We start from the raw sequence: 19,628 nt of genomic DNA, 5'->3' as shown, positions 1-19,628 counted from the left end.
AAATTCATTAGACTAGAGACCAGCTACAGGGAGGCTTCCCTCTCTGAACTTGCCTTTCCCTAAAACTAACCATATCGGCCTCGAGGTCTCTGTGCTGAACGACCGGCATGTGTAGGCAGGAGTTTCTTTTACATAGTTTAAAGAATATTATAACCAATTTGCTCATCAAATTAGTGAATATTAAATATTAGTCTGTCAAGAATGTGGAGAGAGAGGCACAACCATGTTGCTGGGCGCTGTACATTGTCTCCCTGAGTCCTATTTTATAACTGCAAGTTGTATCTTTTAATCCCCTTCCAATATTTTGCCCATCCCCCACCTCTGGCAACCACCTGCCTGTTTTCTGTACCTATGAGTTGGTTTCTGTTCAATGAACAGGGCCCTCGGATTCAGGGGCGAGCAGACTGCCCTGAGATGTGGGAAACCTTAGTACAAAGATGATGGCAGAAAACACCAGGTTGTGGACCGCTGAGGACAGAGCTAGCCTAAACAGAAAAGAGCAATCACGGAGGTCCGAGGAGAACAGAATACAGGGGAGAAATACCGGAGAGGAAGGAGATTCAAAAACCCTGAGCGGCAACAACAATGCCACCTTTAAAAACCACATTTCAGGCACTCGCTAAGCCTCGGGACTTCAGCTTCCCCAGCTGGGAAAACACTGCAAATAAAGATTCTTCCCAAAACTGAAGTCAGGCTGATGTAGGGCCAAAATTAAGAGACGCCCGCAGCCGGGGTGTGCGAGGCCACGCATGCGCGCTGGCGCGGGGCGTGTTCGGGGGCGGGGCCTGTTTCCTTTCTCTTAGGGTTTCAGCGGTTGCCAGCCCCGCCCGCCTCACCTGCGCGTCACGTGGCCCCCGCGCGCCCGGGGGCACCTGAGGGCGGATCCCGCGCGCCCTGGGTCTTCGAGGTGGACGTGGCCGCATCCGTGGGCAGGTTGAGCAGCGGCGGCGGCAGGTGGGAGATCACGGCTGGGATCAGCTCGGGGAGCCTCCCTACTCGGGGTGCCGCCCTACTCGGGGTGCCGCCCTACTCGAGGTGGCTGAACCCTGTGGTTCTCGCAGTCTGGTTGCAAGCGCGCGACGGGGGTCAGCCAGGACCTGGACGGGAGCGGGGCGCGGCGGTGCGGCCAGGGCCGGGGGCCGGGGACCGAAGGCCGGAGGCCGGAGGCCGGGCGGGGCCTGCGGGCGTTGCGTGGATGCCGCAGCTGGGCCCGGTCGGGTGCCGCCGCCCAGAAAGGCCCGGCTCCCCGTCAGCTGTCCGCCCGCCCGCCTGGGTGGCTCAGTTCGCAGAGGCCCGGCCGGCTCTAAGAGTGGGGTACACCTTTGGTCCCTGCGTGTGGGGGGCGTAGGTCGCGGGGCTTTATTTGGGGAGATTGGGGGCACATTTCCGTTTGCTTTGGATTAGATAGGGATGCGTGTGTCGACACCGGCAAGTTGACCGGCCCAGGGATTGAGCCTTCAGAGTGACGGCTGAATGGATGCCCACACCCCGAGGCAGGTGGTGGTAGGCTTGAGAGTGCTTTTCAAAACAGACTGTTCATTTAAGTGATTATGTCTCTGTTCTTCCAGCTGTTTGGTCTAGAACTGCAAAGGGAGCTGAGTGCCACAAGGCTGTGGAAGCCAAAGTTTGTTTGCAAGATTACTTAGTGTACTTGCACAGTTGGGATTTGGGAGTTCTTCAGAAAGACCTCATGATCTTGCTTGTTTTCCGTGCGGTAATATAGGTGACAATCCACCAGGACATTTCGTGGGTTGTTTTTGTTTTTTGCGTGTTATTTAGACGTTATTGAAATTTATGTTTGGAAAAAAGAGGCTGAAGTTTTGGGATACAATAAATATTGGAAAAGATACGCTCCGTCTATTTGTAGAGTTCTGCAAATAACATTGGAACAAGGGATTATGAATTACAATCTAAGAGTATACCTATTCCTTCAGGGCCGATTATTGTTTCATTTTGCATTATTTTTCCACTGCTGGATTTTTTAAGTATTGGTAGCTTTAAGTCTTCTGATCATTTTATATTGTGTTCATATATGAAATTTAGAGGTAGAACTCAAGTGGATTTGGAAAAAAATAATCAAATATTTATTTGAGCATGTTAGGTGTCTGACACTGTTTTATGTACTATGGATACAGAAATGAGCAAGATGGACAGGATCTCCACTCCTTTGGAATTTACATTTTAGTGGTGGGGAGACAAATAAATACATCAGATGGTGGTAATTGCTACACTGAGGATTAAAACCGGGTGATATATTAGCCTGGAGGGTGGCTCTTTAGACTAGGAAACCCTTTCTGAGGGGGGACACTGAAGCTGAGATCTGATTGAGAAATAGGATCCCAAAAGCAAAGGGAAGAGAATTTCAGCCTGGGAAAACAGCTTTGTGAAGATCGAAGACGGAATCCATTTGACCAGGCAGGCTGGAAGGAAATGAGGGAAAGGGGAAGGGGCGGGACTTCAGATCTGAGAAGTAGGCAGGCAAGAGCCAGATCAAACATACAGCATTTTGTAAGCTGTGATGAAGGGTTTGGATTTTAATGTAAATTTGTTCTTAAGTGCAGTCTGGCTATGTTCATTTTTTTTTGCCACTCTTTCTCTTTGGTTTCCTTCTCTTGGTTTCCTTGGATTTATTAAACTGGTTCTTCACCTCGAATCTTTTATACCATTTTGTTCTTTATCAAACAAGGTGGCCGACCATGACATGGGAGCTTTCAGCACTGCCGCTGAAATTTTGAATGAAACCATTTCTTAGTTTTTATGAGTGAACGGGACAGTTAATGCATCTCAAAGGCAGAGCTGTAGAGCCTTGGCTCCGTTCTGTGGAAGGAGCAGCCGAGACAGTTTGTTAAGAGTGGAAAATCTTTTTGAGTTGAGATTAGCAGATCTGGAATGAGGCATTTTTGAGAAGTAATTAGTTGAGGGAAAGGCTTCAGAGGTGAAATAAATACCCAATGTTTTGGGTGTTCAGTGTCAAATCAGTTTGAAGTTATTTGACAAGGTTCTTTTTCAGGAGTTAATGGAACTTTATTGGTGTGTCAGTTGTGACTGTGATCATCATTAAACTTTATAGTCTTATCGATGTTTTCTCTCCAAATTATTCTTATCTCAGGTATAATAATTTGTCCTTTAAAAATATGAATGTAGGAGCTTTGAGCAAATCCTTAAATTGATTTTGACTCTTTATATGGATCTGAGTTACATTTACTTGATTCTAAGGATGAAGTAACCTTTATTTAAAAATTGCAGGACATTTTACTTCAAATAAAGAACATGGTGAAACTAATTCACACGTTAGCCGATCACGGTGATGATGTCAACTGCTGTGCGTTCTCCTCTTCCCTCTTGGCTACTTGCTCTTTGGACAAAACAATTCGCCTGTACTCCCTAAGTGACTTTACCGAGCTGCCCCACTCGCCATTGAAGTTTCACACCTATGCTGTCCACTGCTGCTGTTTCTCCCCTTCAGGACATGTTTTGGCTTCCTGTTCAACAGATGGTACCACTGTCCTATGGAACACTCAGACTGGAGAGACTTTGGCCGTGATGGAACAGCCCACTGGTAGCCCCGTGAGGGTGTGCCGGTTTTCCCCAGACTCCACTTGTTTGGTATCAGGGGCAGCTGATGGAACGGTTGTTTTATGGAATGCCCAGACATACAAGTTATATAGGTATGAATACTTAAACCCTTTCCGTTTCTAACCCTATTAACAAGTCTGCCAAAAAAATAAATAAAAATAGAAAGCAGAATACTTTGATGACTTTAAGGAGCAGATAATTTTCAGATATCACAAGAAAAGACATTTTGACCTGTCTTCTGAAGGTCATAAAAACATGTTTAATATGGTTTTTGTAGTAGATTTTCTTGGCCCTGCGAGTTTTAAATTTCCAGTCCTTCTCTTATAAAATAAGGGTTAATCTTGTTAGACTTTTATGGTTTTCTACTTTAAGAGCTAGATGAAGAAAATAGTCTTTTGAATAAGATTCAGTAATTTTAGGCTTTATTTTTGTCACTCATGACTAAAGCGTTCGCAGTAATAGAGTAATGGTAGATAAGTCTCACCTGAGAAACACAGCTGTTTCCTGACTAGGATTCTTGCTGGGCAAATGATCAACCCCAGAAGAAAGAACCTTGTGATAAGTGTGGTGTTGTGTTATCATTTTTTTAAAAAACCACCTGAAAAAACTCCTTTTAGATGAAAATACATCAATTAATTTATACTGGCAATGTCCTGTTGCAACTTGCCAACATGAAAGCTATGTACTTTTATGTATGTTATGGTGAAATATATATCACATAAAGTTTACCATTTTAACCATTTTTAAGTGTACAGTTCAGTGACCTTAAGTACATTAAACACCACAAACTTTTAAATGTTACCAAGTAAAATAGCCCAATACACTTTCTCCTGCCCCTGAACCATTCAGAGCACATGCCAGCTGGTAAACAACTGTTGCTCATTAGATTTAGGTCTGTGTGTTGAAGAAGGTGATGTGTTTTAAGTGGCGTTAATGAACCGTTTAAAGAGCTCAGAAGGAATGGAATCTCTTTAAAGTTTTTTTTATGTGAATGAAATATAGCTGTCAACTAGGAAATTTTCTTTTTCACTTATCAGGTGATGAATTCTGCCTCTCTACCATTACTTCCCTAATGTATGCTGTAAAAAGATAACACTGCAGTAGATTTAAGCCCTGCATGGGACCCTGCACTAATTATTAGGCTTTTACCAGTTTATTTTTCCTAATTGAGAAAATTAAAATTAATATTGTCAGCACATTGCTTCCTTATCTTCCCAAGATAATTTTAACTTGTTCACAGCATTTTCTTTTCATAAAGAATTTATATTTATATTTTATTTATATTTTATATTTGAAGATGATGCTTCTGGGTGATTTTAATACAAAAGTTGAAAGCACTTTTGACCCCAATAACATGCTTTCCAATAAAAATAGGTTTTTAAAAAATGTGTGACTATAGTTGATATTTTGGTTGTCAGAGCTTTTTTTGTTAAGTTTTGTAGATTTTAATGTGTTCATACAGACTTGCCATACGGAAAAACATGAAGATACATGGACTTTGGTTTGGATCTGTATAGCTTAGGCTTGAATATATTACTTAAGATAATGTTTAAACCCCTTTTTTGGAAAAGCATATCTCAGTTTATAGCATATGATATTTTTATAGACATCTATTGCCCGTTCTAGTTCTCTGATAGCCATTTTTCCTGTTTTTACTCTAGCAAGTTGCTGTTAGAAATTGTAATATAAAGTAAAAGATCCTCTGAAATGAAATGAAGCTCCTTCCCTGCCCTTGTTTTGCTTTTATTTCAGATGCGGTAGCGTTAAGGACGGCTCCTTGGTGGCCTGTGCATTTTCTCCAACTGGAAACCTCTTTGTCACTGGCTCTTCATGTGGAGATTTAACAGTGTGGGATGATAAAATGAGGTGTCTACATAGTGAAAAAGCACATGATCTTGGAATTACCTGCTGTGATTTTTCTTCACAGCCAGTTTCTGGTTAGTTATTTTAATCTCTTAAGCTCTGGTAATTCCTATTTGTAATTTGTGTATGACTTTTAATTCTTTTATTCATTTTCATTTCATCTTTAATAAATGAGAAGCCCTTTAAATTCATTCCTTTTAAGGAATCATTCTTGTCCTTTATCTTGACCAAAATGAAATCATGAAGAAATATAAGGGAAAATTATGTTCTTTAATATGTGTTGGGGATGACTCAACTTTGTATAGTAGATCTGGATTCCTTGAATATGGTAACTTAGAGCACCTAACCCTATTGGTTGTGCTGTGGATTTTAGAATACGGTATATTGATCTTCAAAGAGAAATGTGAAATTTAAAAAATTGGAAACAGAAGCTAAAATTTCCGTTTACTGATTTAATCTTCCAAAAGCTAAATTTGTAAACTAAGATGTTTGACAACACAGTCAGAAATACAAACTCCTGAGTATAGACAGACTCTTGGTTTTAAGTAGATAGCAGTAAATTGGGAAGCTCTCTTCTATTTCATCCTCTGTAAGGGTGAAAGTTCTGCTTTCGCTGCCTCAAGTCCTGTTACACCACCGTGCTTGTCCTATTAGCAATATAACGTGAGCTACATTGTAGATACAAGACTTTTTAGTCGTAGGTAAAATTAATTTATTTTATTCATATATAAAATATTTCAATAATTGATAGTAACACTTAAGATATTTTACTATTTTTTTGGTACTAGGTTTCTGAAATCTGGTGTGTATATTATGTCACGTTTAAATTTGTTCTAGCCACATTTCAAGTGTCCAGTAGCCACAGGTGGCTAGTGACTACCTTATTGGACAGCTCAGGTCCAGAAGGTGGGCAGGATGGTTTTGGCACTCCCCTATTTCAAACCCATCAGTGGCTGATTAAAATAAGATTAAGGTAAGGTATAAAATAGCAAATCCAAAACACAAAGCCTGTAAGTACCAGACACATTCTGTTTGCCTCCTCTCAACACACACTTGGCCTCAGACATTCTCTTGCAACACTGGCCTCCTTTCGTTCCTTGAATGTTTCTAAGATTTTTCCAAGGGTTTTACATGTGGACCCTTCACCTGGTTCACTGTTAGTTATCCTTTAGATTTCAGGTAAAAAAATCACTTCAGATGAGCCTCCCCTGCTCTTAGGCACATAATTGTATCTTAGTATGTATCAGTGCCGAAACTTCCTTTGATGAAACTGCATCTATGATGTTAGGTGGAACTCATGTAAAATTGACTTGAGGATATCAATATTTACATTAGCCACAAATATTTAGGAACTTATCTAGTGTATATATAATTATACACTGAAATTTTCTCAGCATTAAAAACTAGTGGATTTTTTGTGACACCAAATTTACTGATTACTTTCCCTGACTTGTATAATTTCTACCAAATAAAAGAGACTGAATTAATGTTATTTTGGATTTATATAATTCCAGCCTTTGTCTTGATTATATCAAACGGGGGGAAAAAAATCTCTCATTATTATTCCATGTGAATTATAGACTAAGCTTTTTTTTTTTTTTTTTTTTTTTTTGCCATACTTACAATTACAACTTTATTATAAAGGATACATATAGGGTGAGATCTGGGAGGGTCCTGAATGCAGACCTTCCATGCCCTCTTCCTGTTGATTTATGCCATTAGACTAAGCTTTTAAGAAGTGGGTATGTCCTTTTAAAAAAAAAATGTTAAGTTGGGAATAATGAAACATTTAACACTCATAACTTTTCTCCTCAATTTTTCCCATCAGTGCTAGCCTTATGGACTCTAAAATTGGGTTGGAGGATGCCCCAGGCTTAATGAGTTAATTTCGGCCCATAGAGCCTTGAGTTTATATTCTTAGTGGAAGGTAAATAAAAAGGTATTTTGTTGTAGTAACTTCAGTGGCCAGGGTTATAATCCTTTGATGCACCTTGTTTAAAATAAATTCTTTAATCCGCATTTCATTCTGTGGTTTATGTTTAGTTAATACTTCTTTTGAATATGGTTTAAATGAATAGATAGAATTAACAGATCTCAATATGTGAAGTTGAAAATGTTTTGGTTTAAATGTTTTATCAATTCTTGTGTATTTATTTTTAACAAATTTACATTTTTAGATGGAGAGCAAGGTCTTCATTTTTTCCGATTGGCATCATGTGGTCAGGACTGCCAGATCAAAATTTGGGTGGTTTCTTTTACCCATATCTTAGGTATGTATGTATTCAACCAGTAGTTCTCTAAAATTATTTGCAATTCAGATGGAATTTCTGTTTTAATTAATCTTTTACTTAAGGAACTCTGGATATCTAACTGATTATAAAAGTATGTGTTAATAAATTTTAATCAGAGTAATTACATACATATACATGATTTAAAAATTGGATGCTCACAGCTGATCATGACCTCAACACCACCACCACCCACATTCCTGCTGACCAGGGGTAACCACTTTGCACTTTATCTGTTTGCAACTCTTGGTGGTTTTCCATTTGTATAAATACTGTTTTACCACCATATTTTAGATTTTTTTCACTGTAGTGACTGTGTTTTGACAGTGCATGGGAGGTCTTTCCTCTGTATAATGCACTATTCCTTCAGGTGATCCTTCACTCAAGAAACTTACATTGTTCCGTTTTGGAAAACAGTATTCCTTTAAGTTATTTCTTTAATAATTTCTTCCCCATTTCCTCTCTTTTTAATAACTCTCATTAATTGAGTGTTGGAACTCCTTATTTCATTCCATATGTCGCCCCACCACCACCACATTTCTCTCTTTATTTTTCTTCATACTTAATAGAAACATTCCTTAACTTTATCTTTTAACCTTTTGTATTTTTTATTCCATCATATTTTCAATTTCTGTAAGTTCATCTTTTTCACGGTTTCTTTTTTTCAGTGTCCTCCTTTTGTTTTATGAATGCAAGATCATCTCAAAACTCAGGATATCGGTTAGAGGCTTTTTGTTTTGTTGTTCCCTCTTGTTTCCTGATTATCTTTGTTTGCTCTTGAGTCTTTTTTGTTTACTCTGATCTTTCTCTTTCATATGGTTACCTGCTTCAGATGTCTGGTGATCCTTATATTTATTCCACTGACATTTAAGAATTAGGCAATAACAAGGGGGCGCCTGGTGGCTCAGTTGGTTAAGCGACTGCCTTCGGCTCAGGTCATGATCCTGGAGTCCTGGGATCGAGTCCCACATCGGGCTCCCTGCTCGGCGGGGAGTCTGCTTCTCCCTCTGACCCTCCTCCCTCTCATGCTCTCTGTCTCTCATTCTCTCTCTCTCAAATAAATAAATAAAATCTTAAAAAAAAAAAAAAAAAGAATTAGGCAATAAGATATTTAGAAGCTCTGTTCATATAGTGGTTTGTTGTTGCTGGCTTTCCTTTAGGATAAGGAAGTGGATTGTTGGCCCCTACTGGAGAGGTTTAGGGGCTTAGAGAATTGCCCTGGAGCTGCCAGGGAGCTCCCCAGAAAGCTGTTATTTTCCCTAGAAATGTTTTGCCTGTAGAGAAGCATCTGGCTTTTGTGCAACATGCTATGTGTGGGTGGGATGAGGGAGGGATTGGAGGTGGACCCCGAGTGTTTCATCAACAGACTTTTTTGCTCACTTCTTTGTCTTCAGGTTGATATCTGTGTTATTCTGATTTTCCTTTTCCCTAGCTGGTGATAGTCCTAAGTCTTTTGGGGTATTCTAGGGCAGATTAACTTTCTTCTTGGCCGTCGCCCCTCCCTTTGTGCCCTGGGCTGTTACTCCTCTATGCTACCTCCTCAGTTAATGTGCTTTCTGCCTTCCCCAAACTGGCTTCAGTTTCTGGATTGCTGATGCCTCTCTTTCCATTCTCTTCATTGATGTGCTTTTATATCTTTATTAATTCTTTTGATGTCATTTTAATGGGAACTCTGAAATTATATGGTCAATTGGCCATCTTCAAATGCCTAAAAATATTCTTACTTTATTGTCACCTGATAAGCTTCAGTTAAATTACAAACTGCATTTTGTTCTTGACAATTATTGTCAAGATGAACAAAGCTGGACACTAAAATACAAGGATAGATTTTACCCAGTAGTGTACTATTGCAGTAGGGAGTAGAGTCCAATGTGAACTTTCCTCAGCTTCAGTTTATACAGAGGTGACTGGGCATTTTGAAGGCAGAATGAGGGAATAAGGAGGGAGGTCAGTGACAGGAAGGATGGGGGTCCTGTGAAACTCATCTGGGTTTGCTAATTGGCACTTAGGGAGATTAGGCTCCTACCCCCCCAACAGAGTGGGAGACAGGGGTCCTCTCTATCATCATGTGTTGGTGGAACGAACAGTAAATTCTATTGGCAGCCTTGAGTTTTCTCAGGCAGGTACTTGAAGGGGACTAGGGTTATCCTAGGCATGCAGCCTTGAGCTGTCAGAAACTATGTTAGTGTAAGTCTTTATAGGCCAAGGTCAGGGCCTTAGTGAGAAGAGGGCTCAAAAGAGCCTGGCTAGAGTTTGAGCAAAGAGAAAATCTTTGTCATTATACCAGTGTATAGAGAAGGGCCCATTATCAGGAAATAAATATTTCTCTTTGTGGAAATTCAGTTAATTTATTGCCTATTAGGTTATATTTAGTCACTCTTTTAATGTGTTCAATGACATACCAGCGAACGCTGGTCTATCCTGTCTTTTACTCTTGCCAAAGTAAAATTCTTATGAGAATCCATGAATATAGTCATATATTGGATGTTCTAAATATGTCTTTAATAGTTGTTCAAAAGTAAAACGTGTCATGCATTGCCTGGAAAATGTGTTTTTACAGTGACTCTTTTGAAAAACATAACAGTTTATAAACCTGCACCATCAAAGCCTTTTTATAAAGTGTTTATCATCATTTGCACCTAATTTTTTTAATTGTTTGTTAGTAGACTTATGGATCTTATACTTGAGAATATAGCCTATGGTGATACTGCAAGTCTTACTGGGCTTCATGTGGTTTACAACTTGTTAACATTTTTGCTATGTTTGATTGATTGTGCCAGTTCCTGATCTGTATGTTCCATGGTGCATTCAGTGACCACATCTCCTCTCCCAGATAAAAAATACATGTTTTTTTTTTTCTTTTTTGAATAGAAATAAAATGTATATTTAGTAATAATAATATGTTCTTTTCTATTTGTTAAAACTTTTACCTGCTCTAATGACCTTTTTGTTTAATTAAATGCTGTTGTCTTAAGAGCCATTAATGCTTCAAAAAAGTTTTTATTCTGAGAAAATTAATAGATTTCACTTCCTTATCTCCTCAGGTCAATTTCTTAATAGTCATTTTTATAGGTTGTCACTAAAATATATTGAATTCCATCGATTTAGCTTTAAGATAGCTGTGATACTTATTTTCAGTAATTACAGAAAGTATAAAAAGGATATTAGTGTTATACTTTGTAGGAGTATTAGAAGATATAATTGGAATTGTAAGGTGTATAAATTACTATTTTTAATTTACAGAATGAGAAAATATTTTCTTTTTTTTTTTTTTAAGATTTTATTTATTTATTTGACAGAGAGAGACACAGCAAGAGAGGGAACACAAGCAGGGGGAGCAGGAGAGGGGGAAGCAGTCTTCCCGCCGAGCAGGAGCCCGATGCAGGGCTTGATCCCAGGACCTGGGGATCATGACCTGAGCCAAAGGCAAATGCTTAATGACTGAGCCACCCAGACACCCCTGAGAAAATATTTTCTTGATATCAGATTTTAAAAAGTGATCTTTTTGGGGCACCAATGTGTATATACACACATTACATATTTATTTATTTTTTTTTTTTAAAGATTTTATTTATTTATTAGAGAGAGCACATGAGAGGGGGGAGGGTCAGAGGGAGAAGCAGACTCCCTGCCGAGCAGGGAGCCCGATGCGGGACTCCATCCAGGGACTCCAGGATCATGACCTGAGCCGAAGGCAGTCGCTCAACCAACTGAGCCACCCAGGCGCCCTTTTTTTTTTTTTTTAAAGATTTTATTTATTTATTTGAGAGAGAGAATGAGATAGAGCATGAGAGGGGGGAGGGGCAGAGGGAGAAGCAGACTCCCTGCCGCGCAGGGAGCCCGATGCGGGACTCGATCCAGGGACTCCAGGATCATGACCTGAGCCGAAGGCAGTCGCTTAACCGACTGAGCCACCCAGGTGCCCTAGATATTTAATTTTATTTATAAGTGGGCTCCACACCCAGAGTGGGGCTCAAACTTTGCCCCTGACATAAAGAGTCACATGCTCCACTGACGGAGCCAGCAAGGCACCTAGTATGTATTCTGTATTTTTAAAAATTAGATGCCAAGATTGTCTTAATGGTTTAAAATTTTAGATTAGTTTAAAATGTTATATTTTTATGTCTTTTATAGAGTTTAAAATTTTAAATTTTAAAAGTACTTGATCCTTACAATCTCCCCGCCTTTGCTGAGTGCACCATTTTCTTTACCCATTACTGAACATTTGAAACCACTTAATCACACTGCATTCTGATACCTGAGTTGCATGAAGATTTTTCTCATTTTTGTATTCTTTAGGCACTTAAAGATAATTTATTAAAATAAATGAGTGAAATAGTTTTGACTTAAAAATATAAATTCTACGTACAGTCAGCTTGCTAATTTTTCTTGCCTTGTTATTTGCAGGTTTTGAATTAAAATATAAAAGTACACTGAATGGGCACTGTGCTCCTGTTCTGGCTTGTGCTTTTTCTCATAATGGGCAGATGCTAGTCTCGGGGTAAGCTATTTAGTTTAATTTCCTTAAACCATTTTGATATGAAATAGAACAGATATACAGAAAAGTACATAAAACATAAGAGAACAGCTTGATAAATGGATATAAACCTGTGTAAGCACTACTCAGGCCAAGAAATGGAACATCACTGGTTCTGCTCCAAAGTCCTCCCTTTCCAGGTGCCCCGTTAGTGTGACAGCACCTCAGGTCATCTACAATATCACTTTTTTCTTTTAAACTGACTTAAAACAAATCTTATAATGTGTATTATTTTGTGTCTGGCTTCCCTTAGTCAACATTATGTTTGGGACATCCATTCATATTAATGCATACAACTGTGACTTGTGGGTTTTCATTGCTATGTAATATTCCATTGAATGTGTATACTATAACTTACCCATTTTAATGTCGAATATGTGGATTATTTTCAGTTTGGGAGCATTATAATAATAATTGAATCTATCTGTGTCTTCTAGTGTATATGTTCATGCATTTTTGTAGGAAAATTACACAGGAATAGAATTTATGAGCCATAGAATAATTGTATTTTCAACTTTGGCAGGTAACATCAAATTGTTTTCCAAGTAGCCGAACTCCTCTATAGCTATATTGTTTCACATCCTAGCCTTTCCTTGATACTTGGTATTTTCAGTCTTTTTAATTTTAGCCATTCTTACAGATGTGAAGTGTTAATCTTACTGCGTTTTTAATTTGTGTTTCCCTAAAACAGTGAGGTTAGAATCTTTTCAGAAGTTTATTGGTCACATGTGTTTCCTCTTTTATAAAGTGCCTGTTCATGTCTCTTGCTCATTTTTGTTCTGCATTATCTTTTTCTTTGATCTGTTGTTGAAATTACATATATTGTCTATTTCCATATATGAGCCACTTATTTGTTAAATGTGTTGCAAATATCTTTTCCCTTCTGTGGATTTTTCTTTTCACAGCTTAAATTTTAGTGTAGTCAGTTTATGTTCTGAGTTAGGATATTTTCCCATATTATCTTCTAAAACCTTCATTGTTTTTCCCCTATCAGATTTGATTTGTGCATATCATGTACAGTATAGTAGGAGTTCAGTTTTCTTTCTTTCCATGTGGATATGCAGTTGTCCCAGTAATATCCACTGAAAAGATCATCTTTTCTCATGTTGTTCTGCTACCTTTTCAGAAATCACTGACCATATATGTGTGGATCTATTTCTTAGCCTGCTATTTCATTCTGTTGTTCTATTTATCCTTGCTCTAAAACCATTCTGTCTTTCCAAGGCTTTATATTTTAGCTATTCCTGGATTTTGGCATTCCATATAAATTTTGGAGTTAGCTTGTGAGATTGCCTCCAGCTATCCCTTGTACACACACAGACCTGTTGGATTTTGATTGGGCTTATATTGAGTCTGATAAATTTGGGGATAATTGACATCTTTATGATATTGAGTCTTTTAATCCATGAATGTGGCATATTTCTCCATTTATTTTTGTTTTGACTTCTCTCAATAATTGTCTTCTATTTAGAAGTTCTCCTTATCTTTTATTTCTGAGCACTTAGAAATTTCTAGATTTATTTCTAGGCACTTAATTTTTTTGTTGCTATTATAAAAGACATGGCTAATATAGGGATGTATATATGGAAAGACAGAATTAAGATCTTGTAAGGATCTTAATTTTTGCATTTTTTATGTACAAAATCATATCACATGTTGATGGTTTTTGTTTCTTCCATTCTAATCAGTATACCTTTGACATCATCTATGCCTTATTGAACTAGCTAACAGTACCAGGATAATGGAAATAATGTAATAGCCAACCTCTGATTCCTCTTTGTAAAGGAGACCTTTCATTATTAAGGTGATTACTGTAGGTTTTGGGAGATAAACTTCATTAGCTCTTCTGTTCCTTCTAGTTTGTAAGAGGTTTTATTTTGTTTTTATCATGAAAAAGTGTTATGATTCTCTTGAAATAATCATATGATTTTTCTCTTTTATTCTGTTAGGGTGGTAAATTATATTGATTTCTCAAATGTTAAACCAACCTTGCTTTGTTGTAATAAACACAGTTTAGTCAGGACTTACTATTTTTGTGCATTGCTATAGAGAAACCTGTTTCTAACTGTTACTTCTTTGGATGTAACTTGTATTTTTTTCACTGGGTACTCACAGAACTTTCTGTTTGTGGTTTATTTTTATACCTACTTTGTATCGAGATTTGGATTTCTTTTTACTTAGTTTGCTTTGGAATTCACTGAGTTTGTTAAATACATAAAATGATAATTCATCAGTTAAGGGGAAAATCTTATCTCTTCAAATATGGCCTTTATCCTTTCTCACCTCTAAATCTGGGACTCCAATTAAATGCAAAATATACTTTCTTACTATAAACTTTATATCTTTTCTTTTCTCTTCTGTATTTTTCATTCTCCTGTTTCTTGTGTTTTATTCTGAGTAGTTTCCCCTTTGCTGATGCTCTCCTTAGCTTTATCTGATATGTTATATTAAACTGGTCCATTGGTGAATCCTTAATTTGTGTTATTTTATTTTTTGGTCCTGTAATTTGTATTTGGCTATTTTTTCAGGTCCACTGTGTCACTTTTTATGATTGCTAGTTCTCTGTTGAAAATTTTAACGTTGGCTTTTATTTTCAAAACTTTGTTCTGTAAAGCAATTGGTTTGGTACACAGCAGCATGATTCAGTTACTTTATATTCTATTTGTATACTTTGATATATTTTCTCCTTGCTGCCATTGGATTTTCTCACCCTTGCCTATCTGATATCACAGGCCATAGCATTGAAATCCACGATCATGGCTCTTCATGGTTCATCATCAAAAAGCATATATAGTAATTCTCTTTTCACCTAGAATTGAAGTCAGTGAAAGTTTAAACAAAACTGGATTTCCTTCTGTTGTTTTGGGGGATATATTGTGCATTTCACTCTTAAGAGGTTACTTGACAAAATGATGATATGAAATTCAGCAAGTATTTATGACTCTCTTATGGGCCCAAGTCTCTGCCAGTTGCATTATGGCATATAAAAAGAAGTATAAGACAGTGTGCCCTTGAAGATGTTTTAATTCTCTATCCTGATGTTACTGCAAGATCTGACATACCTTTGCCTTCTGAATCATGAAAGAAGTGTTAAGTGAAACTCAGTATGGTTTTTGTGTTATAAAACCTGTTATTAAAAAATGCTATTTCATAGCATTATAATTCCTTATTAGCTTGTATGTATGTCAATCTTAATATTTTATGTTAACTAAAGTGTACCTTTTCAGTCATTGTGGATAAGTGGAATTTTACATTATTACATACTGTTTGGTATATGGTGTTGCTCTAGGTCCCATTCATATATTTTTTCTGAATATTCTTAATTCATTTGGGTAAATAGGCAAGTGAATGGGTTGGAAATGTGAGATGGTGAAACATAAACATTTAGCTTTTTAGGGAAATTGGGAGATATGTTTAAACCCTACTTCATGAGTAGATAAAGAACAAGTTAATTGGTCAATGATAGATTCCATTTGGGACTGAAAGTGGTAAGATGGAATTGATACATATGCTAAAGAGGGAGACAATGGGAAAAAGTGAGTAGGATAGAAGATATTTGAATACAAATGGCTACATAGGAAAAATGAATTGACAGCGGAATGGGATTATAGGTCAGGTGTGCTAAGGAAGTTGTATAAGGCATAGATATGGGGTGACCATGTAAATGGCATCATGGAATTTATGCAGATATGGGAGGATTGGGAAACAGAAAGGGGATTCCAAGAGGCAGGAAATTCTTGAGTGGATTAAAATGTATGATAACTATAAGGAGAAATAAGGGGAATTGAGGCTGGAAAAATAGATTGTAGAGATGATAGAGACCTGGGATGTTGTTATAACTTTGTATAGATTTAGGAAAATGATTGAAACTTTTAAAGCAATTCTAATATGCATTGCCTAGCTATAGGAGATGAGTGCTAAAGGTGAAGTACAGAAATTGAACCATGATTTAGGTAATGGTTCTCATATGTTTTGGTCTTAGGATTCTTTGACTTTCTTAAAAGTTATTGAGGACCTCAAGGAGCTTTGGCTTATATGAGTTATATATATATCTCTATTTACTGAAAATAAAACTGAGAAAATTCTAAAATATTTTTAATTCATTAAAAAAACTCAATGCATGTTAACATAACATTTTTTTCTTAGGGAAAGTAAAAAAGTAGAAGAGTGGATTGTTTTATTTTTTTTTAATTTCTTCAATATCTGGGCTAGCAAAAAATACGTGGGTTCTCATATCTGCTTCACACATTCTATTAGCTCTCAGAGCTATGATGGCATCACACATGATGGAGCAAAACGTGTAGGAACTTCTTCCCTCCATCTTTCTCTGCATCTTTCCTCTAATTTTCCTCTAGCCCCTTGGCAGAATTTCTTTTGTACCACCCTACTAATCTTGATCAACCAGATAAAATGAACATTATATATGTATATTAGCTTCTATTCAGGCAGGCAAGATCAGTCTTCATAATTCAAATAGGACTGCCTCTTTCTATTCTCAGTTCTAGTAGTTAGGATTCCTTGGAAATCAGTTTTAAAATGCCCATCCTTGTTAGAGGTTTTTTTTTTATGTTAATCACCATACATTACATCATTAGTTTTTGATGTAGTGTCCCATGATTCATTGTTTGCGTATAATACCCAGTGCTCCATTCAATACATGCCCTCTTTAATACCCATCACCAAGCTAACCCATCCCGCCACCCCCCTCCCCTCTAGAACCCTCAGTTTGTTTCTCAGAGTCCATAGTCTCTCATGGTTCGTCTCCCCCTCCGATTTCCCCCCTTCATTTTTCCCTTCCTGCTATCCTCTTCTTTTTTTTTTTTTTTTTTTTTTTTTTAACATATAATGTATTATTTGTTTCAGAGGTACAGGTCTGTGATTCATCAGTCTTACAGAATTCACAGCACTCACCATAGCACATACCCTCCCCAATGTCCTATCACCCAGCCACCCCATCCCTCCCACCCCCCACCACTCCAGCAACCCTCAGTTTGTTTCCTGAGATTCAGAATTCCTCATTTTTAAGAGTTCAATAAATAGCATCTTCTTTTCCTCTTCTTGAGTCAAAAACCAATGAGAGAGAAATGTAAGACAGACTGGGTAACATGACGGTAGATCTGCAGCTGACTTGCTCACCTGTTCTTGGGCAGCATGGACCACTGCAGACTTCCCCTGCAGGGGTAGATCAGATACAAGAAAATCCAGAAGGGGCTGGGCCACATGACCTAACGTCTTTCCCCAAACTCTCTAGTCATTTGTCATTCTTTTTCTGCTAAGCAGGAGAGGGAGAAGAGGCCAGGAGCCTTATTCCAGAAAGGACGGGAAGTGTCCTCTCTCATCCCAATAAGAAGTTTGTTTATATTTTATCTATTTTATAAATGTGAAGGATAGAGTTTTATTGTCTTGAATTTGGAGTGGCTTTACAAACAACCTTCTCTTGCTCAGTAATGACTAGCAGCAGAAGGCTTAAGATCACTTTTCCAAAACTCAAATCATCCCCCCCCCTCTTTACAACATTGTTCATAATCCTATAGAACAGGTCAGTTCATTTAGTAGCCTAAAAGTACGTGATGCTGTTTATTACAGAGGGTTATTAGATATTGCATTGCTTGAAATTAGATGTCTTGTGAAAGCTTTAGTGAAATTTGAATAGCTGTGCCATCTGCTTTATACGTTTTTAGGCTAAAATTGTCAGGCTATGTCCCCATTATGAATCCATTTTAATACTTTCATGGGGGATGATGTTCTAGGAAGTGTAAAATCCAAAAAGTTGGGTTTTAGGATCACATAGAACTGAGTTTTCGTCCCAGCCCTGCCACTTCCTAGCTGTGTGACTTTCAGCAAGTTCACTAATTCCAGATCTTATCTCAGCTTCACTTCTCTGAATTATAGAATGGGGAAAATAATAACATGTTCTTCATAAGATTGTTAAAAGCTTAAATAAGAAAATGCAGGCAAAGCATTTATTACTTATTTTGGGGGCATAATAATTGTTCAGTACATGATTATAAAATATATATATTATTTTTTTTATGTAATCCAGAACATTGGACATTTTCTGATTTCTGCTTTCTCTGGGTTTCGGCCATTGACCTATCCTAAGGGGGCATTATAAAACAGCTGTTTGAAATTTACCATGTTCATTCAGAAAGAGTTGTTGAGGACTTTGTGTCATAGAATCCTCTCTATAAAGTCTTTGGGGGAAATAGTTCTTTCACGTCTCAGTCTGAGGAATTGATGTCTCTTTTCCAAACTTTGGGTTTGTATTTCTATCTTAAATTGTGTTAACATATCATGTTTTCTTTCTTGAATTGCTGTTGAAGAAGCTCAGAACCAAAGTTGCAGCCCTCCTGTAGCAGGGTGGACTGGATTTTATGTTGTATATTTTGGACACTAAATTTTTTTTAAAGATTTTATTTGAGAGAGTGAGTGAGTGCGAGCAGGGGGAGGGGGGGAGGAAGAGAGGGAAAGGTACAAGCAGACTCTGCACTGAGTGCAGAGCCCAACATGGGGCTCGAGCCCAACATGGGGCTCAATCCCACGGTCCGTAACCTGAGCCAACATCAAGAGTCTGACATGCAACCGACTGAGCCACCCAGGAGCCCCTTGGACACTAAATCTTAACCTTCATTTCTCTTGCCCACTTCATCTTTGTATTCTCTTCCTCTCTGGTCTCCTCACATAATTTTTACCTTGTTTTTGCTACATCTTTGTAAGAGACTGCAAATACTTTCTGAATGAGAAGAAACGTAGATCAATACTTTTAAAATAAAAACCCTTGAGTGCAAAATAAATCTTTAAACCTTAGGAACACACTTGCCCTAAAGAAATGTTGGTAATTTCATTTGGTTAGCTTTTTGGCCATTGTATAAAGCTAGTTTAGATTAAAATGCTTTAGGTATTTCTGATATTGGGGTGGCTGTACAGTGTCACTGTAATGTCACGGATCCCCCATGAGTCTGTGCTCCTCCATATCAACCACATAACTGTATGTGTTGTTGCTCTCACCCAGTGTCCATCTGGATACAATTGACATATTTGTCTTGTAGTCTTGAATGAGCAGAGTTGAGGTTTTAGAGTGCCACAAAACTGAAGAAATGGAGTATCAAAAGGCTTGAATACTAATGCCTCCTTTATACAGTGACAGGGCAGATTGTGGTGGAATGTTCATACTGAAAAGTTGGGGTAAGATTTACATAAAGCAGGCAGGAAATGTATAACCAGGAGCACTAAACAGTGGGACTTCTTGTGTGGTGTTGGTTCAGGTTCAATTTAGGGACTATTTTGAAGTGTTATATTGTTTGAGTGGTTTCAAAGTATTTTATTTTGTGTCTGTGTACAATGGCTCTATTATTCTTCTAGTC

At 37.8% G+C, this 19,628-nt stretch overlaps 1 protein-coding gene across 4 annotated transcripts in view; it reads left to right on the top strand.

Moving 5' to 3' along the window:
- Positions 1-781: 781 nt before the first annotated feature.
- WDSUB1 (WD repeat, sterile alpha motif and U-box domain containing 1) overlaps positions 782-19,628 on the top strand; it is a 54,671-nt gene continuing 35,824 nt past the window's right edge. Inside the window, exons 1-5 of one of the 4 annotated variants that reach the window (XM_045868797.3) lie at positions 782-954; positions 3,247-3,668; positions 5,329-5,513; positions 7,617-7,709; positions 12,135-12,228. In XM_045868797.3, coding sequence (XP_045724753.1) covers positions 3,271-3,668; positions 5,329-5,513; positions 7,617-7,709; positions 12,135-12,228 — 770 coding nt within the window. In that variant the 5' untranslated portion in view covers positions 782-954; positions 3,247-3,270. Of the gene's footprint in view, positions 955-1,362; positions 1,494-3,246; positions 3,669-5,328; positions 5,514-7,616; positions 7,710-12,134; positions 12,229-19,628 lie in introns of those variants that run through there. The other 3 variants (XM_045868799.3, XM_064586604.1, XM_045868800.3) reach the window with 3 other exon arrangements.

This window comes from Mirounga angustirostris, unplaced genomic scaffold (genome assembly GCF_029215605.1).
Source record: "Mirounga angustirostris isolate CCGP_5_RB_7025 unplaced genomic scaffold, mMirAng1.0.hap1 SCAF_3, whole genome shotgun sequence".
NCBI classification, from domain to species: Eukaryota; Metazoa; Chordata; class Mammalia; order Carnivora; family Phocidae; genus Mirounga; species Mirounga angustirostris.
This window is presented reverse-complemented; position numbering and strand designations above follow the sequence as displayed.